Source organism: Peromyscus californicus, unplaced genomic scaffold (assembly GCF_007827085.1).
Source record: "Peromyscus californicus insignis strain IS unplaced genomic scaffold, ASM782708v3 Scaffold_17__1_contigs__length_78620276, whole genome shotgun sequence".
NCBI lineage: Eukaryota > Metazoa > Chordata > Mammalia > Rodentia > Cricetidae > Peromyscus > Peromyscus californicus.
In genome coordinates this window covers 32,800,520-32,826,738 of record NW_026294469.1, presented here as the reverse complement: position 1 = coordinate 32,826,738, position 26,219 = coordinate 32,800,520, and the positions used below count along the sequence as shown (strand labels likewise).

Below are 26,219 nucleotides of genomic sequence, written 5' to 3'. Positions count from 1 at the left end.
TCAGGTCCAACTTGTATTTCAGTAGTACCCTTGCTCTGCCCCCTGGTGGAAATACTGTTTCTCTGGTGAAAAGACATGAAAAACAGAACTACAAAAATAGGAAGTATGTATCTCCCAGTTGGGTTCTGGGAGTGAAGGTAAAGAGGGGTACCCTTCTTCCTGCTATGGTTCTTATAACCATGTTTGGACATCTCTGCGGATCTAATATCACTTAAGGACATTAATATAAAATGTACATTGTTTCCAGAAAGTTAGCGCCCTGTCTTTCCTAAACATTCTTTCAGGATGATGTGTTCATGTGGCATTTGACGTAACACATGGGACCTCGGGCCATGTAGTCTTTTTTTTTTTTTTTTTTTTTTTGCAACTTGTTTGCTATTACCCAGACCCTTTGTTACGATTCGATATTACATGGGATTTCATGCCAGGACATCAGTCATGCCTGACACTCTCATGTAGTAGTGTCTTTGACACCCTAGGAACAGGAATGCCAAAATGGTTTATTTCCATAAAGATGAATCACTGTCTCTTCAGATGTGTTCAACTTGCAAGTGGCTGTTTGTGTCTTTGCCAGACATTTGGGAATCAACCACTATTGTTCTCTGTTGTTGGCAGGGTAAACATTGATTGCAACAGTAACCAAGTAAGTGTTGATGAGTGGGTGTTGGTTTCCTGCAGATCCTCTAGCCCTGTCACTGTGTCTACTTCACCGATGCTCCCACTGTGGCACTGATGTGGCTGATGACAGAGTCAGGCTAATGTCAACAGACAATCACTTTATCTACCTTACTGTTTAGTACCTCTCTTTATGAATGAATGCTCTCTGGAAGATTTTAACGTCCAATGTATATATAATAGATCTCCACTCCTGGTACCCATCCAAATAAGCATACCCATATGCTTGTCTCAAATGCTTTTCCTTACCATTTTGATTTTCCTCTTTCCAGGTCCCAGTCAAATATATATATATTACACACACACACACACACACACACACACACACACACACACACACACACACATATATATATATATATATATATATAAAACAAAACCATGTGTTTTCTTCCTCCACCTTCTGTACCAGAGAGTACAGACAGAAAGGTACTTAGCAAGATTAGTGGGTAACATGAGAAAGGATGACCTGATCATCAGACTGAATTGTGCCTTTCAGCTCTCCTCATGCCCCATGTTGGATATTACCAATGGATCTACTTCCATTGGTTATGGAGTCAAATTATTGTATGACACCTTTCATCTAAGAGAACCTAGCTCATGATGGGCTTGTCTCTGCTCAGGCTTCTTTCTCTACTGCTGTTCAGTATCCTTCAAGGATCTAATTTTCAATAAAGGTATATTTCTCTTGTACCAGAGTCAGAAGAATCTAAATTATCATTCTCCTACTATTATATAGCCTCTGAGTGGCATCTTTTACCACCTGGTAATATCACAGTTTTTGCGTCTTATTGCAAGTCATTGCAGCCAGATCATGCTGTAGAGCCCTTCATTCATTATTCTAGTCAACATTCAGAGGAGAAATGCTTTTGCATGAGTGATTTTTAATACATTTCTGGGTATGAAACATGTTGTCTCTAAAACCTGAGGTGGTTTTTCAGACTTGTGTTGCTTCTGTGTAAAAAGTGTTGCTTAGTGCAGTGGTCTGTCCTCTGCTCTGGAGGGATTCGGTGGAGAAATGTTGGAAACTATCTCCCTGTCTCTAGAGTTCATGTGCCTTACCAAAGCCAACAATGTACTTATGATTTCCTACTCATTTAGTTGGATTTGTATCATGCCGTTAATGGATTGTACCACTTAGATGCTCAAATTGTATACCAGCTTAGATCTTTCATACTACGTTGTGATGGAGAGGAGCATAATCAGTATCATCTGGGTTTAGGACTGATAATACATGTATTGTCTGTTCCAAGACTACATAAAGCATTTTTGATCCATCTTTCTCATAGAAAGTCACTCATTTGCTAAATTAATGGCTCTACACAATGGACTTGAATCCATAACAATCTGCTCTAGAAAAACACACAGTCTCTTAGGTTTGGGCTATTACTTAATTCAGTCTTTCTCTGGAAGTTATCTGGCTTATATGATATCCAGACTAGTGAATTAAATAGAGATCTTTAAATGTTCATCTTTCATCTCTTTAAAACTAGAATAAAAATAAAACTTACATAAGAGTGTGGGTTAGTTTTAGAGTCCCCTGCTGGGTCTGCTGTCCCTGAGGCTAAGAAACTTATGTGGAAATTGTTTTGTCATATTTGTTCATTATAATAGTTCTGTGAGAATGACCACTATGTGGATCTGTTCATCTAAGGGGCTAAATGTGAGCCATGGCTCCATTTATTACCTATTCTATGTGGCTTCACTCCACAGAGAACCTTTGTTGGTCTTCAGTTTCATCTGAGAACCTGTTGCCCATCAGGCAACAAGACATTTATGTATATCCCTCAAGATAATGTCATTCCACCAGGTTTCTGAATGTCAGAGGCCACCTTCTGCCTCTATTATGGCAGAAATGATTCCTACTACCAATTTTGACATAAAATGAAAATAAACAATATTTTGTAGGTTTTTTATATGTAAGTAAAAAAATAAAATATGAATTTCTATTGAGTCCCAAGTACAAGCCCCACCACTCTTCACAAAATGTCTAAATCTACCTCCCTGGTTTTCTCACATGAGGATTTCAAATGAATGCTCTGGTACAAAGTGATTTTGATAGAATAGGAAGTTCCTGGTATGGGACAGTGAGTACACATACCATAGCCTCACCAAAACTAAACAGCACCCTGAACCTTCATTCCCAGCCTTACATACATACATACATAGCTGGAAACATGGATTTTATTTTACTTTTTAGGAAAAGTGACTCACAATAACATCTTTGAAAAATTAAAAGCAAAAGATTATTGGAATTCAAATAAATAGATCAGGCTATGACATGCCCAGACAAAGCTATCAAGATTTTCCTAGAAGTGAGAATATAAAGTCACCCGTCTGTCTAACCTATGATGAAGCTCATTGTGTAAAACACCCAACACTTCCCTCCCAAACTCATGTACCTGGCTCATGCCTTTGAAATGAGTGACAGTCAAAGCTTTTGGATCAGGCAAGAACCTCTCAGGATCACAGTCTCCTAAAGAAAAGAGTGAAAAACTCCACCTAGAGAGACGCAAAAGGCTGCATACCTTCGCCCAACCTAACGTGAGTTTGAGATGTTGGAATTAGCTTACAACCATACTATTTTTGTGGTTAGGTAGTTTATATTAATAGTGTGCATTAAAGATAAATTTATTTGTCAGTTTACTTCTTGGCTTAATCTGTAAGCATCAAATAATATCAGGGATTGATCTCTTTAATTTTATTCTGTCACTTTGGAATTCCAGACTAAGATTTTATTTGTTTGAAATATAGGCAAAATTAACATGTCCAAATGACTTAATGAGATGCTCTATGAGTAATTTTTTTTTTCTGTTTAGCGTGATAGCAGCCTATATTTCTCACAAAGGTCTGATATATAGATCTTGTTCCTTCAGCACTTGTCTAGATTTAGATTTATCTTTGAGCTCTTTTTCCTCCATCTTTCAAATAAAGACCAAATGGAAATGTTTTCTTTATTCATAGCACAGAATATAAATATTTTCAAAATATAAATATTATTAGCAGTCAAAACTGCAAGGAACATAGCTAGTTCTGACGGTTTTTGGAGATTGAAGGGTAGACAGAATTTTCTGGGATTTTTCCTTTGTGTATTCAATTAACCTTTCTCTCCCTTGATTCTGCTCTATTCCAATGTCCATTAAAAAAACTTCAGATGATAGAGATAAACGAGACATAAATGAGTTTAGTAGGTAAACATCAAAACCTCCGAGGTGGGAAGGAATCGCTGTTGCGTAATTCACTTCGGTCCTCTCTTCTCTCTTACCCACTTTAGACTCTATCCTTGACCTTCAGTTTCCTTGAATTTCTTTGATACTTCTCTAACCCCTACCCACAGGTATAAAGATAGTGTGGTTGGAGGAACACCTACAACCATGCCGCTGCTCTCTTTAAATGCATGGCCACTGATGGAAAGGTTCCATAGCGCTGCCCAATAACTACACCACTCCCCTTCTCATCTCTTTTCAGCTCTCCTCTAATGTCCCCTGCTGTCTCAGTGGATGGCAGAGAAGATACATGTAAGAAGACAATTTCCATCCACTACCTTTTCAAATGTACCTCGTTGCCTGTCTCTGCAACGGCGTACTCCAGAGGTTGTGGAAGACCCATCTTCTTGCTAGCTTAGGACAAGCCTTTCATTTGAACACTAGGTGTCACCTGTGCCGTCTGTTCAAGAATTCCATGAAGAAATTGTCTCATTTCTTTAGTGCCTCCTTATTGATTCTGATATTTACCATACAAATACATTGTTGATTTTTTTTTTTACTGAATTATCATCTGCTTTATGTGCTAGCCATTACTCTATCCCCCTCTCCCTGCTTACAGCAAATCATTTGAAATAGTTGTCTGTGTTAGAAGTCTGCAAATTCTACCTTGATTTTCTCCCAAAAAGACTCCAGTGAGCTTTTACTCAAAACAACAAGAAACCCACTCTGGAACATACAGATATCCTGTTCTAAAAATATTACATTAATAAGCTTTTAAAGAGGTGCTGGGATTAAATCTAGAGCCGAGCACATGACAGGCAGGTTCTTCACCACTAAACTAACCCCAGCAATCCTTCAATAACTTAATACATCATCTATAACACACACACACACACACACACACACACACACACACACACACACACACACACCTCTTGTGTGTGCATGCACACGTACATGTATCCTACCCCACACAACACTGAAATGGCTAGTAAAATACTCTTTTTGGAAATACTCTAGTCAAAGTCATTGTAATCTTGAGAGTGTTTTCACCCAGTGAGAAGTTAATTCTCTATTATCATCATCTTAGCTTTCCTTTAAAAGTGAATGCATTCTATTTTCCTCGACATTCAGAACACCCTGATGGTGGTGTCCCTCTGTTGCACTCACTTATTGGTTCATCTCCTCTAGTGCTGTTTTTTTAAAAGACACCTGCAGCTTCTAATCTCAACTGTTCATCTGCTTCCTCTGCTTTTCACTTGGATATTCACAGACACATTTCTGACTTTTCCATCCACTCTCATCCTTCCCACAGCTTTTCTATGCCAGTTCAATCTGTTTGATTGGAATAGAAAAGAAGGAAAATTTGCCCTTTACCCACTAAGGTTCATCGGACTAGACTGACAGGTTAATTGGAAAAGAGACATGCACATTTATGATGTGCACAGAGGCAATCATGAGGTAATTATGCACCAACTCCATGTCATTCAGATACTGTGTATCCTGGTTTCACAAGAAAGGGGGAAAATAGGGATTGTGGACAATTTTTAAGGGATTAGCAAATAATTTTAGTGGAGCTAAATGGGTTTGGAGAGCACACAATGGCCATGGACAAAGTGTATGATCCACAGAGTAGAAGGTAGAGTTATATTGAGACTGAAATAGGCACATTTGTGACAACAACATCCAGGTGTAATGACAGACTTTTGTAGATGAATTTCTAAACAGTCTTATTAAATAAGAAACACAGAGCCAAATACAAAGGTAATAGCTGAAGAGATCAGAGAAATGGCGAATAGCCATGACTAGCCTTAGCTTACCACCTCAAAGCCGTAGCTTCCCAAGAGAGCTTCTTCCCGTCTACCCTGTGCTTTTATTGCCTTCCTGTTCTGCCTTCTCATTGGCTCTAAGCCCAGCCACATCACTTCCTTGTCACTGCCTGTCCATACAGACCGCCAGGTCTCTATGGTTGATACTGGGATTAAAGACATGTATCAGGATTAAGGGTGTGTGCTACCATTGCCTGATTTCTATTTATGGCTGACTATTTGACCTCTGATCTCCAGGCAAACTTTTTTATTAACATACAAATAAAATATCACATTTCAGCACAAATAAAATATCACCACAGACTTTAGTGTTTCTTCATATCATATGGGTTTCATCTTTGGTTAATGATGTTTCAGTCAGAAGACTGAAGCAATTCTTTCCTTTGGTAGAGCTGTCCAGGGAGACAGGGAACTTTGCAGAAAGTTTTCCAAGCCTTGCCAATAGGGGAGAAGCAAATGGAGGTCAGAGTACCTCTGTTTGGAGTTGGGCCTGAAATGTCCTGACCCATTAAACACTCGTCTTTGGGACCTAGTTTTCTGAATCCCAACAGCATCCTCATTTTCACTGAGTTGCTCAAATGGAAAAAAAATTAAGTGTGATCCTTTCTCATAATCCAGTCACATCCATCAGCAGTATTGATGTTTTTACTTTATAAGGCACCCAATATGGGACTGTTACTTTGGGAAAAGCTAGCATTATTTCAGGGGGCCTTTGGTGGCCCCTGTGTGTAAACTACTCTTCAAACACGCAATGCCTTTAAGTGACTTCCTCTTCCACTTTCTAACCTCACTCATCTCCAATGTACTGGCAATCATTTTAAATATGACATAAATGTTGTTTTGTTTTGTTTATTTGACTCACCTCTTTTCTTAGAATGCCAGCTTCATGAGAAAAGGAATTTTTGTCTGATTTGTTTAAATATGTGTATTCCTCTTACCTTGGCATCATGACAGAAATTCATCGAATGCTAGTTGAATTATATTATAAATCATCACAAAGCCACTCCACTGTGAGATAGGTAATACAATTTTCAATTTACAGAAAAGGAAACTGTGAAACTGTCTTAGTTAGTGTGAAGTTAGAGAAGAGATACCATGACCAAGGCAATTCTTATTAAAAAACAAAAAACAAAAACAAACATTTAATTGGAGACTTACAGTTTCAGAAAGTTAGGCATTATCTTTATGGTCCAGAGCATGGGGGCATATGGGCAGGCATAGTGATGAAGAAGTAGCTGAGAGACTTATATCCTGATTCACAGGCAGCAGGCAAAGGGACACACTACACCTGGCATAGGCTTTTGAAACCTCCGAGCTCATTCTCAGTGACACACCTCCTCCAACAAGGCCACACCTCCTAATTCTTCCCAAACAGTTCCACTAACTAAGAACCAAGCATTCAAATACATGAGTTGATGGGGAGCAGAGGGGGATTCTCATTCAAACCACCATGGAAACCAAGTTTCAAAAAGTAAATGTGAAGTGGTGAAAATGATAGACACAGGAAATTGACACAATGACCTATGAGCCAATGCTCCTTTTCCTTCCAAGTCTGGGGCCTTAAGCAACACACTTGTCTGGACCCAGTCCATGCTTTTTCCTTGGAAGCCAATATCAAAAGTTTTCAAAATTCCCAATTAAAAAAATGTTTGTTTTTCTATTGCTGTGATAAAATGCCATGGCCAAAGCAACTTTTATAAAAAAAAAAGGGGGGGGTTTATTTGGGCCCACCTCCAATGATGTACTCTCTTCAACAAGCCCATTCATTCCTCCCAAGCCTCCCCAAACATCACCACCAACTTGTGACCAAGGATTCAAATGCAGTAGACTAGAGGGGACATCTCACTTAAACCACACAACCAAGCCCTTGGTCTTCTCCATAAGCTTTGATATAAGCTTCTTTAAAGTCATGGCCTCCCAATCAGTGTTCAGGGACAAGATGTACTCTACTCAGTCATCGTTTGGACTATATGTTGCCTTGGGATTTGGGGGTTTCACCATATTAACAAAATGATTCTCCAACCATCTTGAATTGAATCCAGAATCAGGAGACTCTAATATAAGCTACAGAAAATCAAAACTAGTATTTTAATGTAGAAGAAATTCTAAATGGTCTTATTAAATAAGAAACACAGAGCCAAATACAGAGTTAAAAGTCCAAGAGATCAGAGCACTAGTGAATAGCCTTTAGCTTACCACTCACTGTTTTCCTTCCCCTGAGAGAGAGCCTTCTCTTGTGTGACCCATCTTTTTATTGCCTTTCTGTTCTACCTTCTCATTGGCTCTAAACTCAACCACATGATTTCCTAGTCACTGCCTGTCTATACAGACCTTCAGGTCTCTATGGTTGGTATTGGGATTAAAGGTTTGGGTCACCTCTTGGCTGTGTCCTTGAACACACAGAGACTCTGCCTGCCTTGTAATCAAATTAAGGGCATGTGCCACCACTGCCGAACTTCTGCTAAATAAATGGCTTGCTTTTAGCTCTGATTCACAGGCAACTTTATTTATTAACATACAAATAAAACCACATTTCAGCACAAATAAAATATCACCATATTTTAAAATCTAGATTCCAATTATATGGAATAGTTGCAGAAAGGCTATTCTACCTGTATAGTCTTCCTTGAGGTAGCAATTTCAGTGATCAGGGACCTATTTGAACCATTCAATGAATAACATTGACACATTTCCTGCATGGAGCCCACATTCTCTTGAGGGGGAGAAATCTATTTCCCAGCAATAATACCAAGTGTAACACTAATAAACCACATGGTAAAAAGTACTATGAGGGTAGATAAGTCAGAGACTGGGGCTAGCAAGTGACAAATGGCATTCTTCTGAATGAAAGTGGGAAGTAAACTCTACAATTGACAGTGTTATCATTCACCTTTCTAACTCTACCATCTAGAAAAATGATGCCCTTAAGTGAGTACAATGAAAAGATTATATGTGTATTATGGGGCTGTGTTACTAATGAGAGATCCTCAAGTAAATAACTCAGCCAAGAGTTATCCTGTAAGCTTATAGAGCTGAAGGATGGCTTGACAGACAGAGAAGAATCATAGTCTGGATGTTTTTAAAGGCAAGAACTGAATCTGTTGAAAGATTGATAGGAAGGGTTAGAGTATGACTGATGGAGTGCCGTCGAGGATGAAGACAAACCTCAGTCTGAGTAACTAGGATAGAGTAACCATTGAGTAGTTATTGGGTGCGGCAGGTTTGGTGGCCAAAGTTAAGTTTCTTTGGGACCTACACCAAGTCTCTATTTCTATGTGTCCGAGTCCCTCTGTCTCACCGTTTCCTGAGATACTTAAAGCCAAGTCTCGCTGTGTATCCAAGGAAAGGCATGCTGAATCCTTCTGTGGAAAACATCACACTAATTCCACTGCTCTCTTGGCCAGACACAGAGGCAGCCTGAAATGATGGTTGTCTTGCCTTTCATATTGCTGGAATCACCAAGGAAGGCTTTTTTCTTTAATTATCCCGAAGGCTTCTTCTTTTTTTTTTTTTTTTCAAAGAAAGAAGAAGATGACTGAAGGGACGGCTTAACGGAAGAATTGTTTGTTGTATGTTTCTGATGATGGCAGCAGCTTGAACCAATTAGCTGGTTATTATGCATTCCTGTGCATGGACATTTGCAGCCATCTGATCCCAGGAACACATCACGATTCCTACTGAGCATGGCCTCTAGATTCAATCTCGACCTCAACAGGTTTAGTCAACTCTTGTGATTTAAAACAGCACACACCCAAATATATGATCATCAAGTGGTCAAAAAATATGGCAGGAATCTAGTGAAGAATGTTCTGGATTTCAGTGACAGCATCCAAGGTGATAAAGGCATAGAAACCCATGAAGTGAACAAAAATGAGAGAATGAAGTAAGGAAGAGAAGAGAGAAGAGGAGACAGAAACGGAGGAGGAAGAGAAAGAGCGGGAAAGAATAAGAATAGTAGTGGCAAAGATTTGTTTAATTGTAAGCATTCGGTATCCATCTTTGTTTTTCCTAAGCAAATTTATCAAGAGCTCTTCCAGTAAGAGTTAAGTTTGGGACAATAAAATCCAAGAGAGACAGAGACAGGGAAAGAGACAGTCAGACACGAAGGGAAGCACACACACACACACACACACACACACACACACACACACACACACACAAACACACACCCCGTTCTGCATATTTTCATAGCCCATAGTTAATTCTCTCTTTGCTCTAAATATAACCGTACTCATTTGCATGCCAGTCCCAGAATTCTTTGTGATCTCACAACTCCCTCCTGGCTAGTGGTTTTAGCATCCGTGTAAGAACAAACGGAAATGTTCAGGGTGTTTCTTTGACCCAGCCTTTTCTCTCCCTTTCTTGTCTCATCCTTTCCTGTGTCTTGAAAAAGAATTCAAGGTGGTGACCTTTGCTCGGCATTCCTCCTCCTGGCCAAAAAATAAATTGGGGATTGTTGCCATTTTTCTTGTGAAAATTGCATTCTGTCCAATTGCTCATGACTAACCGGAAGCCTTAGATGAACATACTAGAAAGGGAGTGTTTCAGGCAGTTAGTGTGTCCTTTGATTATGTGATCAGGCTAGCTCATTTCCTGTTTGTGGGAAGCAGAGGCTATGACATTCGGAGCCCTCTTTCTGTAGGTGCCTTGCATAGCGGTTCTGTTGCAGGAAAACCTTCAGTGTAATTACAAGATGTCAAGAAGTGTGGTCGGAGGGTCTGCCTTATAGCAATGTCAATGTCAGATCCCTAACAGATTGAATCATGCTTAATGACATGCACGGAATTCCTGTTTAGTGGAAGGAACATTTGGGCTGAGAATTGGAGAGTGGGGGTAGTCATAGGAAGCTTAAGAAGATTTTCTAATTTTTGCATAGTAAGCCAGTTTTTTGAAGTTATTTAAATTGTATGTTTGGGATTATTTTTTAGGAAAGCATCCCCCCTCCCCCGCCTCCCTCCTTGCCATCGCTGTTCCACCCATAGTGGCCTCTCCAGTTTCTCTTGGCCTTTTCAGCTAAAGGACTTTATGTCCCAGCACTTCAAAGGCCATCTCTTTCACTCTTGCAAATTGTGTCTTTCAACAATAAACTCGAGATTTTGCGCTGCGCACCTGGCTGGTTGCTCAAAGGCAGCAACATTGGCAAAAGAGGTCCCACTCACAAATCCGTGACTGCACACGGGAACGTGCAGGGCTTCTACCTTCCCCTTACAGGGGTTTTCTCTGCCTCGTGCCCACAGAGCAACACAATGCTCTTTCTTGGATTGTAAGAGTCAGGCAGAGAGTATTTTTAAAATACAGGGAACGAGCAAGAAGCCGTTCCTCTTACACACATCCATGCCCCGAGTTAATTTTCTTTGCATTTTTAAATACATGTGTCCATGGTCTAGGAGCATCAGACTTTGAGTCAAACTGCATGAAGTCTGACCAGTTCTCTGCTCTCTTAAGGGCTGTGCCTGCTGTTTACAAATACCCTGCGAGTAGCCAGAGGCGCCGCCCAGCCTTTGGTTCTAACAAAGGCAGCGGCGCTACACTCCGTTCGCAAGTGGCGGAGGACAGCCGACTCCCGGAGATGAGTCCGGTGCCATCTCCTTTTTAAAAGCATAGTAGGGAAGATGGGAGATCGGTGTAGGGGATGGTGGGAGGCGTGGGTGTTCGGAGGGGCTTGGCCCTGGAGGCGCGTGGGTCACTAGCGGGGCTTCGCCCGAGACTGCAGCATCTATGCCCTGAAAAGTCCCTCGCGCCCCCTGGTGGCTGAGGAGCCGGCTGGCTCCGCGGAGCTAGCAAGTAGAGGCGGGGAGGCGGGTGGGGAGAAAAAGTGGGTGAGGCAGATGCAAAGAAGAAAATCAATAGGGATAAGAGAGAAGAGGGAGGAGTCTCAGATCAGCCATTCCTGCCTTACGGGGTCCCAGCTGGCACCACAAAAGAAAAAACAAAAAAGAAACCCTAACCCGGGCGTGAACGCCAGTGGAGGAGGGTGCGAGCGGCCGGGGGCGGGTCGGGGCGAAGGGAGACCGGGGAGATTTACTATTGTCTCTGGCAGCCGCCGCGGGAGCCCGGGAGGGGGGCGGAGGCGAGAGGAGGCGGCGGCACCGGCCAGCGCACCACTCGTTCCACCTGATCTAGGGCGCTGCGCGCTGAGCCAGGCGCGCGAGCAGCAGCAGTAGCAGCAAGGCAGGCATCCCCTGCAGCCAGCGCCGCCACCATGTCCTACCAGGGCAAGAAGAACATCCCGCGGATCACGGTGAGTCGGCCGGTGGCTCCTCGCCGGCCGCGGGCGGGGAGGCTTGGATGCCACTGGCGTCCCCGCCGTGTCCCTCGGGAAATAAGGACCCAGCGCGGTCCGGGTGCTGGAGTGCGGCGGTCAGCCCAGACGGCGCGGCCGGCGCCAAGCTGATGCAGCGACCCTGGGGCTTGAGGAAATCAAAACAAAGAGGAAAACCTTAAACACTGACGCGGAGAACTTTGGGTTGTTTGTCCTTTTCCACCGCCCAGGGCGCCTGGCTCACAGGGCTCCCCGGATCCTAGCCTCGCCTGGGGATGGGGTTTGGGGATCAGTGTGTGCTCCTGCAGCTTGAGGTGTGCTTTTTGTTGATGGATCCTTTGGGTCTGGCAGGGTATGCGAGATGACACCTTTCTCCGCCGGTACTTGGCAGCCGGACCGCGCCCCTCTCCTGGCTCTGGCAGTATGGCTTTGATACCGGCGACTCGGAGAGGGCGCTGTGGGTGCCTGGACTACCAATCCTCAGGGATACCCTCCTTTCTCACATTTAAACCGATCTAGGTTTGGGTGTGTCAGATTCCAATCTCAGTAGCTAACGTGGCTGCAATGAAAATGACCAATTTTCTTTTCGCCTTAATCGTTTACCTCTTTCATGCCATTCCTATTCCTCGTCCCAGAGAAAGCTGAGTTTTCAGAGAACATTTTAGTTTGCAGTTGCACACGGACGCTGAGTGCATGCGGTGTACAACTGCCATTGTGTGTGAGACTGAGGCGCCCGCGGCTGGCTGGTGCACCTAGGGCGGGGTAGAGAAGGGGACATGCTTTTATCAGCTACCGAAGGGGCCCCTTCACCAGTTTCCACCCAGGTGGTGTCCTGGACAAAATACCTTGCCCAGCCTGAGATTCCTCCCTGTTGAATTGACTTGATGTCCTGAATAGTGGGGACATATGGCAGTCTGGGATAGCATTAAAACAAAAAAGCAAGAGCCAATGACATTTGGTAGTTTAGCAAGAAGTAGTATGGTTGTTGTATTGAGTGTGTGTGTGTGTGTGTGTGTGTGTGTGTGTGTGTGTGTGTGTGTGTGTGTGTGTGTGTGTGTTGTGTTAGAGGGATGGGTGGCTACTCCATCTTTGCAAGGGGAACAAAGGAAGTGATAGTTAGCCTCTGAGAGGCTCTGCAGCTGCCCCAGGGCTGACTTCTACCTGCCACCTGCTCAATTTGTAGGGATCTGCCAAGATTTTGCCATGAGCCTGAGTCCGTACACTTGTTCCTCTTGTACTTGGAATAGCCCATGCAATTGAGTGAAGGACCTGCTTCATGCCCCTACTGCACCGCATTGTTAGGTGCCTTATTTGTATTGTAGCATCTCACCTTCAGCATGCACCTGAGCCTTCCTTCACTTTGACAATTGCACCCCACCTCTACCAGCTGTCCACCTGATCCCAGGGAAGAAACACTCCCGAGGGAGAATAGCTGAGCTGGGTAGGGATTCTTTTGCCTGGCAGAGGCTTTGGGCTTAACAGTATACTCCTGTATCACTACCTGACAGCATTCACGCCCCATTCTTGGAAAATATTGTGTGGCTGCAGCACGGCCAGCGTTTGCTTGGTGCCAGGTGTCTTTGCAAAGAGATATAGACGGTATCACACAAAAAAAATCTAATTGGGACCTTAGCTTTATTTTTATATCGGTTACTTGGTTGAAGTGACGAGGACCACATCTCTTCTGCTATTGCAGCTGGAGGTCCACTGCATGCCATTTATTTACACCTAATGGATACTTGCCAAATATCCTTTTTGGGACAGGCAGAGAACCATCCCCCACCCCGTCCAATTTTTAAAGGCCTCAGTCATTCTTCTTACAGACCCAGCCTGTGACATGGCATTGAGGACCACACCCATTCTTCTAGGTATCATTTCAGCTACCTTTCAGGAAAGATAAAGACATTAAGCCAGGATAGCTCGCCTTAGGAACCATAGAAACTGTGGCTGTGCCCTGCCCTGTTCTCAGGAGTGGGCTAATAAGGGGTTCCCTTTTGTCTCTGTTTGGATGCTCTTCCCTAGGGTACTTCCTTCATTTTCAGTGTGGCTCCCATTCTTTCTCTGTGCATGGGTGTGGTGCTACATACAGCCGGTGCTGGAAGCTGGAGCGGCATCTCCAGCAGCTGGCAAGGGACTGGACAGTGGGTGTGAATTTCTTCAAGCCAGGCTGCCTGGCAGTCATTGTTAAAAACCAGGCAGATGACAAGGAGGGCATGGCAGGGGGCGGGGCTGGTCTTTGGGGATCAGGAATCCATTTCTAGATCTTTCTCATGCTTTGTGCTTACATTGCTGTGAACAAGGATTCTTTCTTGGAATAAAACATCTTTGTATGTTTGTATGACTATAAAAGATTATCTTCACACTACAAGTATTAAAATACCTTCCCTAGACATAGGTTAAAAAATATAAAAATATGGACACAGCTCTACACAGATTGAAAATGTGATTAAAGACCTAAATACAACATGTGTTCCCTACTGTTGATATTGGTTCATTTTTTTAAATGACTAACCTTCTAAAATTCGAATGAAATGTCCTATTCCCTGTCTTTTCTGTTAAGGCAGCCCCACCCAGTAGCTCAAGTGCCACTATAGGCTGAAGACTGAAGGAGGCAGTCTTTCCTGAACCTGACCCACTTGTCTGTCTAGACACCACCTTCGGCCACCATTTTTGGTAGAAGTGTAGGGAGGTTTCTCTTTTATTTTGCTTTATTGCTTCCCTCCTTCCACCTGCTCCCGCTGTGAGCTGAAAGCATTTCTACTCTCAGGTGTGCACTGGTTTCCAGAGGGCAGGAGGATTGGCTGTTGCTGACGGAACTGGGGTGGGGCTTTGCTTGTGAGTAGCTCAGGCTTGGGTCTCATTTTGCCTTTTCAGGGCATCAAGAGGAACCAGGCTTTCCACCTCAATACTTGCCCTGGGCTCTCTGTGTCAAATGCTAGTCATTCTGGATTGCTTGACTGATTAAGCAAGGGATGCTCTAGGTCAACTATTTGATACAGTGCCTGCTACATAGTACCAGTTGAATGAATGGGTGATTAAAAATATCTCATAACCTGTTATTTTGTTACAGTATTGTGTTGTGTGCACTGCATGTTTTCCCCATTCAAGCCTAAAATTAATACAGTCTGACAGTATACTTATCCATAATTTAGGGATTTAAAAAATACTTCGAGAATCTTTTATCTAATATGTTCCATAAAAAAATACGGCGTTTGGAATGATACCTCTACCATGTCAATACTGCAGGCATTTTTGATGGGAATGGTCAGTCATTTTCTCTCTCTGATATAAGCTCCAAATTGAAGCTCACCTCAGGAATGGGAAGACCCCTGAAGTGTGGGTACCAGTACTGTCTGTGCATTTTCTTATTTGAGCATCCACAGAAAACCACTTCCTAGTTTGGAATGTGGAAACCTAGGTAGATGGAGTCAGTTACTCAGAGTCACACAGTGAGAGTTTGGAGGAAAAGCTGGAAATCATGCTCACAGCTTAACCAACTTCAAAGTCATCTTTATGCAGCTGGTGCCTCCCAAGGGCACATAAAGAGCCCCAGAATTCTCTTGTTCCCCCACCCTCCCTCTCTCTTTCTCTGAGACAAACTACAGAGAGGTAGCTTTTTCCAGCTACTAAGGGATTTCTTTAAATAGTGTCTTGTAGATAACTACATCTCTGTTCTCTGGAGGTTGTGTTACCTGTGTGACCTTTGAATATTGCTGGGTAACATACCTCAGAATAGCAGCTGGCAGTTTCAGTCTAGAGCATGGAGCCTGAACTCTGAGATCTTGCTGGAAAGGGGGCTATTGTCAGGCTGTAGGTTCAATGGCCATTTTTTTTTTTTTTTTAATAAAAGAGTCCAGTGAACTGGAGGAGTGTCTGTGGCCTTTGGAGTGGGGGACTAGACTTGACTTGGAGGGAGGAGGCAGTGACATCTGCACCCCACATCTGTGTGTCCTTTGTGCTTTAGAAGGTATCACTTAATGGGAAGAAAATGTTAGGAGGTGGAGAATTAGAATTTGGAGACCAAACGAAGGAGACAGCCTATCTAAGTAAGGAATCTTGGAAGGGGAATTCCAGAGTGAAAGACAGATGAAATATCTTAAACACTTAGGAATGGGAAGCATTTGAGCTAACTGATTGTGGAAATGTCAACTCAGGTCATGCCTGTAATATCTGTTTTGTTCCTTTATATTCTGAGCAGGTATGCCATGATTCCCAGCCAGGCTATTCTTTCTGAAGAACAAGCAAAATGCCCCAGGTGTACTAAAAGCTTTGAGTACCAGTTGCTGTGACCAAACCAGTGAAATACTTGGGGGAATTCCAAACAGAGTTCTTAAGAGAATTTGACACTTACCTGGTTCAACCACCAGCGTGTAAATAAAACTCTTTCCTCTTCATTCCACTGGGCTAATGGGAGGTTCAAAGAGCCCTGACCCCTGAATATGGTCCGTGAACCCAGATGTGTTCAAGACAGTAAACACTGGTTTGTTTAGAAAACCTCCATTACTTCAGAGTGTGAACATTAATAAAGGAACATTTGGCAGCTGTCTGGTTTGTAAGGAGACTCCCCCGGGAAACTTTTAAAACATGTTTTCAAACACACACACACACATACAAAAAAAATGAAAATGAAAATTATGTCATATAAAACATTAATAACTTTTCTTGCCTTGGCTATATTATAAGTCTGTCGAATTGTGCCTGTTATTCATTTCTGACCATCAGACCAGAGTCCATCTTTGGACAGATCCAGAAACTCTCGGAATACATTTGAATTGTACTGTTTTCAGTCCTAATCGGCTTCAATCTTGAGTGACGGAGGCTGGAGGACCCTTTCTGTCGGGTTGTTCACAACTCTACTTGTCATGGCTTTTTCTCTCCCATTTTCTTCCTAAACCAGAAAAACTAAATTAAATTTGAAGAAGAACAAAAACCCCTTTGTATCCTATACAGCTCTTTGGTTTTTAGCTGCTGGCATGTTTTATAGAACCATTTGTATCTGCTTATTATGCTTAAAAGCTGCAAAATGTTAACCCCAGTAGGGATGTGTCCCTAGGGTACAAATGTGCCTATTTGGTCCAGCCCTCTTAATCAGGAGGGAACAAGAAGATGGGAAGCGTCTTCCGCTCCCAGGTGATGTTAATAGGTGAAAAGAAACCATGCCCCCTATACCCAGTGAAGCCCTCATCAGGTCCATGCACAGCTTCACCTGTCCTCCATCTTCCCTCAGGCCGGTGGGAAACAAGTGGAAAAGACCTTGGAAAACAGAATCTTCTAGAAGTCCCTCTTTCATCAAATCAAATTCAATTCATGTCTGTGTCAACATATGAAATAGAGTTCCCTCCAAAATAAAAGCACGTCTGGTGAAATAGGATGAGTCCTTCCACCTGGCTCTTATTTTGAACTGAGTCCCTTCGTGGAGTAGATATATGACTTCTCCTGAGTATCCTCTGAGCTTCATCTCTGGTTAGCAAGATGAAGCTTAAGCACAGTGGAGCTGTTATAGTTCATTAAGTGACTGAGCACAAACTAATGGAATTATCCCATGTAGCCCACCACAAACAACATGGATTAGTTCATTTAGTTCATTACAAGTTGTACATACAGTTACATATCACTATTGTACATTCTAGAGAAAGGATCAGATTCCCTAACTTGACTAAAGTCACAAGGGTAAAAAGAAAGACCCTGGGATTGTTCCATCCAGAGACATGAAGAGTTGCCTAAGCAAGAAAGCAGGAGTTCCATGGATACACGTGACTACTCCCTTCCCCCGCCCTCACCTCTAATTGTCTACACCTGGTAGCTGAGGCAGCAAATGTTTGCAGGAGTTGGGGGTTGGGCTGGCCAAGTGTGTAACATCACTGCTGGAAGAACAGGGGAGCCTATGCCCTTCTGACGTGGTTCTTTCAGGCCTCTGAGTTTCCTTCTGGCTTTTGCCCAGGAGCACGGAGCAGTACAGGATGGGAAAGCAGATGATGTTTTTTTCTGCCTTGCTTAACTGCAGATCTGAGCCCAAGGCCCCTTCTCATTCTCTGTCCCTGTCCTTTTCCCAGACAGAAGAAGCCAGGCTCCTATTCCCATTCAGCTAAGCAGTGACACACCCAGCACTCTAAGCCAGATGGAAGCTCCATAACATAATGGCCCAGGAACCTATGTGGGACACCAGGAACTCAAAGACACATTTCTCATGGCTTACTTTTTTTTTTTTTTTTTTTTTTTGCCATAGAAATACTAAACGATAAGCTATGAAGGATAAGTGAGAATTCTTGCCCCCATGATAATATCCAGGATCTTGTACATCTTATCCATGCACTTTAACTTTGTACTGAACTACTATAGCCACAGCCCAGATTTTATCTGAAGAGAGGCATCCCTTAGTGAAGAGTCTCTTTAATAACCACAGTGTCAGAGGGCCCTGAAAGGAGTGTTCTCAGGTCTGCCCTTGCCTCTCATTTACCTGAGACTTTAGGCAACCTCAGAATCTGCATGGGTAAACAGATCTTTGCAAACTCTGATCCCCAAGGTCCCTGCTAATGGGAATGATGCCAGGGGTCAGCCCTTCCTCCTCTGTTCCACGCCCACATAGAAGTTATAGACTCCTCCTGGGAGGGAAGCAAGAGTAGGGGAATGCATGAGACGCTGTTGGCTTCCACTCAGCAGGACCAGCCAACATCTGTGTTGGATATAAGGGACTTTGGTTGCTTTTTACCCGTAAGGTCTCAGCTTTTCTTATTTAGGGAGTGGACAGCTAATAGACTCTCTGAAAGAACAGTGGGGTGATAATGAGTGATAGGCCCTTTCTTTAGCAGAGCTTAGGTTAATGAAAACGAACATTATTAAAGCGATGCCATGATTCATTTGCTGTCACTGTGCCTCCTTCAGTGAAGGCTGCCATTGATAAAGGCACAAAGGCGACAATTGCCCCAAATCTAGCCTAGTCAAACAAACAAGCAAACAGAAAACAACTCTGAGCCTGTGCTCGCCCAAGCCTTTTTGGCTGCCCGTGCTGATGTTTTAAATATGATGGCTGCTGGCCAGTGGAAACAGCCGCCTCTCAAAAGCCCAGTAATGCCGCGGGCTCTGTGTGAGGTTACCAGTGAACCTCCTGCACTCAGATAGGTGATCGGCACATAGTAGGTCCTCTGTGTAAGCTAAAGAAAAACCCACAAACAATGCTGAATGAATACATACATTTGACACTGACCTGTAGCATTAATTTAAATAGAGAAGATGACCTGAAAGAACGTGCTTTTGCTCCTGAACACCAGCCTCTCTTTCACTGACAACTTTGGAGAATATTCATTCCTAAGACTTAAAGATACAGTCTGAGTGTAAGAAACTGCCTCACTGAGCCAAGAGAAACGGGACATCACTTTCACTGAATAAGCAAGTTTCTGTGGTTCAGGGCCTGCCTTCAGCAAATGTACCTGGAAGCCCTCCATCATATTTACACCTTTCTCTTACAACGTGCCCACTTCCAAAATCCGTGCACCCCTGTTTCAGGGATCTACTGGTTATAAACAGACACATCATTTCTCTTACGAAAAGCACCTTAAAGAATGCATTTAGATCATTAACTCTTCTTGCAAATAAAAGAAATTGTCACTGTGACTCTTTGAACCTGAATGCAAAGTAAAACTTAAATGGCTGCCTCTGTCTGCCTTTGTACGTAAACCGCAAAGTCATTAGAGTTATTAGCTGCTATTAAGCCCATTGGCACATGCACAATTAATTTGGTATTTTAGAAATACTGACTAGGGGAGCAGTTTATTGCTCTTTGTTTTTCTTTTTATATTAGAGTTGAACATTCAAATAGAAGGTTGTTATGTTTGCTTGTGTGTTCTCAGAGATTTCCAGAGTCTCACCCCACAGTTGTCCTCTTTTTTAGGGCTTGTATTTGGAGTTATTCTTGGCATTCAAGTGTTTGGTAAACCTCATGTATTAGTTAGGTTGGGTCACCACTGTGACCAAATGCCTGACAAGAAGCGACTTGACAGAGGAGGAAGAATTTATTTTGGTTCAGAGTTGGGTTCACAGTCCACGTTTTCAGAGGAGGGATGGCGGTAGGCAGCTCCATGGTAATGAGAGCCTGAAGCTAGAGCTTCGCACTTCCTTACACCCTGGCAGGGCAGAAAGTAGATGAGGAGCAATGCCAGCCTGGAGCAGGGCTTTTCATGTCCCCCATTTTATTCATTCTGGCTCCTAGCCCATAGAATGATGCTGCCCATATTCAGGCTGGGTCTTTCCACTCCCGTTAGACCTCTCTGGAAACACAAGCTGAGAAGTGTCTATAGATGACTTTAAATCCACCAGAGTTAGTAGTTTAGATTAGCCATCACCCTCCCTGGTTTGGTTTTCAGAGTGTGGTCCGTTAAAGCACATTTTTTGAAGCTCATGTCAGTGTGAACCATGGAGTGACAATGAGTCTCTGTCTTTGCTACTGTTTTCACTGTGGTGACAAAATTTCTGGAAAGGGTGACGTAAGGAAGGGAAGGGTTGATTGTGGCTCACAGCTTGAGGGGATCCAGTCTGTCATGAAGAGACAGCATTGCAGCAGGTGCCTCCATGGTGACAGGAGAGATTCCTCACCTTCTCACGTCCTAGTGAAAGATGAAGCAGAGAATGGTAGGAAATGGGACTTCCTCATAAAAACCCAAGGCTTGCCCCTAGTGACTCTATACATGAGCTGATGAGGGGCATTTCAACACAGAACATTCTTGTTGTAATAGCAGTTGCTGGATCCCTTTGCTCTATAGGAGAAGGTAAAGCCTGGGAGGTCACTCTATTCATGGATTTAGGACATTGAAATCATTTTGAATTAAGTACTGCATAGTTTATGATGGTGACATAATATTGTATTGCAATTCAACCAGATGCAATAGAAACATTTTGATATTTTTATGTTGTTAAATTGCTAGTATTTTTTGACCACTAGCCAAGTAAAGATCGTCACAGGAAATCTAATGCAGATAACATAAGGAGCATTAGTTTTACAAGAAGATTCGATATTTACTGCACCTTATATTAATTGACTTCACTCAGTGTCTCACTTAATCCTGAAAACAGTTTGATTAGGTAGAGTCCCAGCAGAGATCTTTTCATTTTATTGGTGAAAAAAAATGTAAAAATGAAGCTTTTAGTTCACAGAAGCCTCGAGTGGCCGAAATTCAAATTCAAGTTTATCTGACTCAGAACTCACATTCTTAACCCTATTACATGGAGCCAATTTATGTTCTACAGTTCAGAAAATCTCACATTTCTGGAGACACAAAACAGTCTCTCCTCAAGTCCACACTATACCCTCTCTTGTGTCCCATGAGACATAAGTGGTACAAGAAATATGAGAAGCAGCTCATTGGTGACCCTCCTCTGCATGGGGACTGGACCTGCAATCACTGTTTCCCGTCCAGAAGCTTTCCAGCCTCCCCACTCAGAGCCCAGTCCTAACTTGTCTTCAACATGAGCAACTTGGCATGGAAATAGGTAGGCCTCACTTTCACCCCCAAGGCTGCTGTTCACTGAACTAGAAGAAATACCAGTGAGAGGGTTTCTTGACAATGGGAATTTCACTTTTTCATTGAGGACTCCACACTGCACATAATAATGGTAGCCAAGATTCTGGAGAGATTTGGTTTGCCGTGGACCTGAAAACTTCATGTAGTCAAAGTGTCCTTAGCGCTATTTTAGAAAATTTGTTTAAGGTGAGCCAACAAAGACCCAGTTGAATCTGGCTTTTTTCCCATTATAGGTTACCGAGCATTTAAACTTAAGTTTTTCTTCCGTGTTACCAAAAAAGTAGTTATAGAATTATTCATCAGCAATATAAATAAAACAAAGGCAATAATCATAAGTGCCAATGAAATTAGCAAGAAATAGTCATTGAGAACCTTATTAGCATGCCCATCCATTGGGAACTTTTTCCTTATATGTGTCATTTATTAAAATATTACTACATGTTGTTCATGCTCTTCAATGCTCCCTCAGTTTTTCTACAATACAGTATTACAGTTCTTTTTATTTTAAGTACTTTTCCATAAAATTGTTTTAGCCTGCTCAATATATTAATTATCCCTTTGCTTGGGGAATCCAGTTAAATGAATCCTAATTTTTTTTCTTTAAGTTTGGATTGTTTCTAAGATCTTTGTATCAACAAAAACTAGAATGACATTAATTTCCAGCTCTAGGTTTACATATATTTGAGGTCAAATGAAAAGCTACCATGTGAGGAGAAGAGTCATTTGTTTGGAGTCCCTCAGCTCACAGGGCTTAGAAATGAGATTTGAATAGTAGTCTTGCCTGGAATCTCCCTATTGACATCGCCACAGCACTGTACCAGTTTTCATGGAAAATGCCTTTTTTCTCTGTTTCTTTCACTCCTCCAATGAGCACATTTATTTCCTCACCAACATCCTTTGCTTGCTTGTCTGTTTTCTTAAAGCTCTGATATTTGTGGAAATGGGTCGTGTCCTGGAAGCCAAGGTTACCCAGCTGGAAAGAGAAAGTGGCTGGCTCTTCCTTGCCCCTCCCCTCACTGGCTTAATCCATAAGCTTGGAAGCTGATTTTCATTTTCCATTTTCTCTGTCCTTTCTACTCTCCAGGAAAGCTATATTTGAAATTATTGTCTCTTTTCCCTCAATGTTGACCTGTGTCCCAGATCATCATGAGATTACTTGTGTAGAGTTATTGATAATTCAGCAACAGTTTTCTGTTTTATCCAACACAGCAGATTTAAATTATGGCCTGATAGAAATGGGAAGCCTCAAGCAATCTTAAAGGTTTTAAAGCCATTGGCTCCAACCCTCTGCTTCTAGAGCCTTTATGCTGGGTTATTCCCAAAGAAGACACCTTTGATTTGTTTCAATCCTTCCCTGGTGTTCTATCACAGAGCCTTTTTGCTACAAGAACTCACAGGAGCACATATTTTGCTTGGTTAAGGGCAGGAAGACAAATTTCCTGTTAGCCCAGTCCTTTTGTTTACATGTTTAAAACAGTGCAGGTAAGAGGTAAAGTCATTTGCCAAAGGCCATATAAGATGTTTTCTTTCTTTCTTCTTCTTCCTTTTTTTTTTTTTTTTTTGGTTTTGTTTTGTTTTTGCTTTTCAAGACAGTATTTCTCTTTGTAACTGTCCTGGAAGTTGCTTTGTAAACCAGGCTGGCCTCCAACTCAAAGATCCTCCTGTTCCTCTGCTTCCCTGAAGTGGTGGAATTAAAGGTATGAGCCACCACACCTGCTCTCTCTCTCTCTCTTTCTCTCTCCCTCTCTCCCTCTCCTTTCAAGTGGCATTCCTCCTTGTTGGCTTTGGGGATTTTTCTCACTTTTTTTTTTTTTAAAGGTAGGAGAGAAGAGAATGTTAGGAATCAAACAGTCCCTAACCAGATCCATACATTTGCTTCCTAACTTCCAGTCCTTAAAATGTGACTGTGTTTGGAGAGAGGATTTTTACTTTAAGTACTGAGAGAGAGAGAGAGAGAGAGAGAGAGAGAGAGAGAGAGAGAGAGAGAGAATCAAGTCAAAAGAAACCTTTAAGGGACAGTCTTAATCCAATATGAATTAAAAAAAAATCACACCCCCACCCCTGCACGCACACACAGGCAGAGTACAATTAAAGATCCTGGGAAGAAGAGAAAGTGGTCCATAAACCGAGGAGGGATGGATGTCTCAGCAACCATACTTGCCAACCATCAGACCTGCAGCCCTCACAGGGTCACCCAGCGTGAAGATTAAAGGCGGAGAACTTAAACATTTGAAAGCTTATCTTGTGACAAGAATCATTATTTATACAAAATAATACCACGCTGGAGCATGAATTTAGAGATGGAATCATATTCCAACCTTGAAGGATGCCTGGGATATAGTTACTCTTAGCTTTACTTCAGAGGCGAGCGAGCTGAGGCTCAGAAAGTCAAAGGCCTATGGTTACTGATGGAGCAAGGTCCAATGCTGTGGGGTATTTGTACACTGTGTGAAAATCTATTGCTGTGATTGGTGTAATAAAGAGCTGAATGGCCAATAGCTAGGCAGGAAATATAGGTGGAACTTCAGGGTAGAGAGAGAACTCTGGAAAGAAAAAAGGCAGAGTCACCAGCCAGACATGGAGAAAGCAGGATAAGCACTAGGGAGATGAAGTAAGGAACCTTGTAGAAAAATACAGATTTAAAAATACAGATTAATTTAAGTTATACAAACTGGTTAGGAACAAGCCTAAGCTAAGACTGAGCTTTTATAATCAATACTAAGTCTCTGTGTCATTATTTTTGGGTTGGTGGTGTCCACAAGAAAAATCTGATTACAGCCCAAATTTACCTTCTTGTCTGACTTTAAGTCTTCATTGATACCCCATTCTCCTTCCCAGTGAGAGAGTTAAGCAGGCTGTGAGGAGCCCTTTCTTACCAGGAGCTTTGGTGTTCAGAGAAAGAAGCAAAGGACCCCAGTACTTCAGTGAACTTGGACCCAGTTCAGTTCGGAGATAAGACAAGTTTGGCTTCTGATTTCAGGGTAAAAATTGTGATAGGGGAATATAAGAAGACAATGTAGTTAGGTTTCTCTACAGTTTACACTTCCAAAAAATGAGGGTATGGATATCTACATACAATAAAAAATTAGCATTCCTAGTGACAGATCCCTGACCCTGAAGAAATCTGACCCTCCAAAAGAGAATTAATTACCCACTCTACTCACCTTTGCTAAAGCAAAAAACCAAATCCATACAGACGTGTTATAAGTAAACACAGAAGCTCTATGTGAGATTTTCCCATAATATAATTTAGAAATATTTCAATTAATTTTAAGATTTTACTTTGATTGAAACAATAAGATGATCAATATGCAACCAATGGAAAACAAGAAGTAGAAATCAGACACGCAGCACTCCCTCCTGTGTGGTATGCAGATGCATGCTCATCTATGCTAAGTTTGCCTGATCTACCTGTGAGCTAGATCTGTCGGCAATAAAATCTTCAATTCAGACCCTGCTCACTATTGGTCATCATTGGCTCCACCCTAGCTCGAGCCCATCACCTTACTGTAGGAATTCCCCTCAGAGCTCCATTGTGTTCACCTCTAAATTTATTCTCCATGGGTAATCACAACATAGACCAGGTCAAGTGACTGTCTTGTTGAAAAGTCATCTGTCGTACCACAAATAAAAACCAACCAATGCCCTGGCTCCCGAGGCTGCATGTGTCTCCTGCTGCCACTGGCTTCTGGTGGCTTGGCCTCCCATCCCCCCTTGTCCTTGGTCATGTACTTGCCTCTAGCTTACATTGTCTGTATTTGTTGTTGTCTCTAAGTGAACATGGGATTTTCTTTTTTCTAAGACTCTGCCATTCAGAACTTTCTTACTGACAACTTCTCATATGTACCTTCTTGGAAAACTTAATAAAAAAATGTAGATGTTGTGTTTATCTAAGTTGTTTTATTATCAATAAAGACTCGGGAGTCAGATGTTGGGGTGAAAACCTGACAGATCACAGAAGGGATGGAGGAGTGACCAGTTGACTTTCCATCCACTCCCCAGATCGAAGAGACCTCGAAATCTCTAAGTCCCTCCCTCCTCCTTCCGATGCATCTTCTCTCTCCATATTCCTGGCTTCTCTGTGGCTAATTCCAGTCAGCTAGTCACTGGCTCCACCCTCTGATTCAGGGTTAACTTTATTAACATGGTCTTGGGGTGTCACAGTGTGAGCAAATATCCTGCAACACCTACACTCTCACCTCTGCATTCCGCTGTCAGCTGTCTCCTTTCTTTTTTTTCTTTTTTTTTTGAGACAGTGTTTCTCCGTGTAGAGTTTTGGTGCCTGTCCTGGATCTTGCTCTGTAGCCCAGGTTGGCCTTGAACTCACAGAGATGCGCCTGACTCTGCCTCCCGAGTGCTGGGATTAAAGGCGTGCGCCACCACCGCCCGGCCTGTCTTCTTTCTAAATGTCTCTAGTCTCTGCTGAGATTGTACCCCCCATCCTGTCCCATGTTTGCTCTTTCTCCTTTCCATCACCATAGTGGCCGATTTGTTGTTGTTGTTGTTTGCTATCATACCACTAGACTTTAAACAGGACACACTTACAAACATCAGACAAAGAACTGGAAACATGAATGAATAAAATATCACACTGTACCTTGGCTTTAAACAAACGTGCTCTCCCCGGTTAACTGGTTTGAGGGCAGGAAGGAAACAGGATTAAATATGAAGACAGAATGGGGGACTATTTGGAGAAGGGAAACAGCCAGAGGGACTGTGGAGAGCAGTGGGG

General features: G+C 42.5%; 1 protein-coding gene across 2 annotated transcripts in view; it reads left to right on the top strand.

The window, feature by feature from the left end:
* Dpysl3 (dihydropyrimidinase like 3) overlaps window positions 1-26,219 on the top strand; it is a 109,881-nt gene that overhangs the window by 37,341 nt on the left and 46,321 nt on the right. Inside the window, exon 1 of one of the 2 annotated variants that reach the window (XM_052742114.1) lies at window positions 11,628-11,951. The exons of the other annotated variant lie outside the window; for it this stretch is intronic. Coding sequence (XP_052598074.1) covers window positions 11,913-11,951 — 39 coding nt within the window. The 5' untranslated portion in view covers window positions 11,628-11,912. Of the gene's footprint in view, window positions 1-11,627; window positions 11,952-26,219 lie in introns of those variants that run through there. 2 annotated transcript variants of the gene reach the window in all.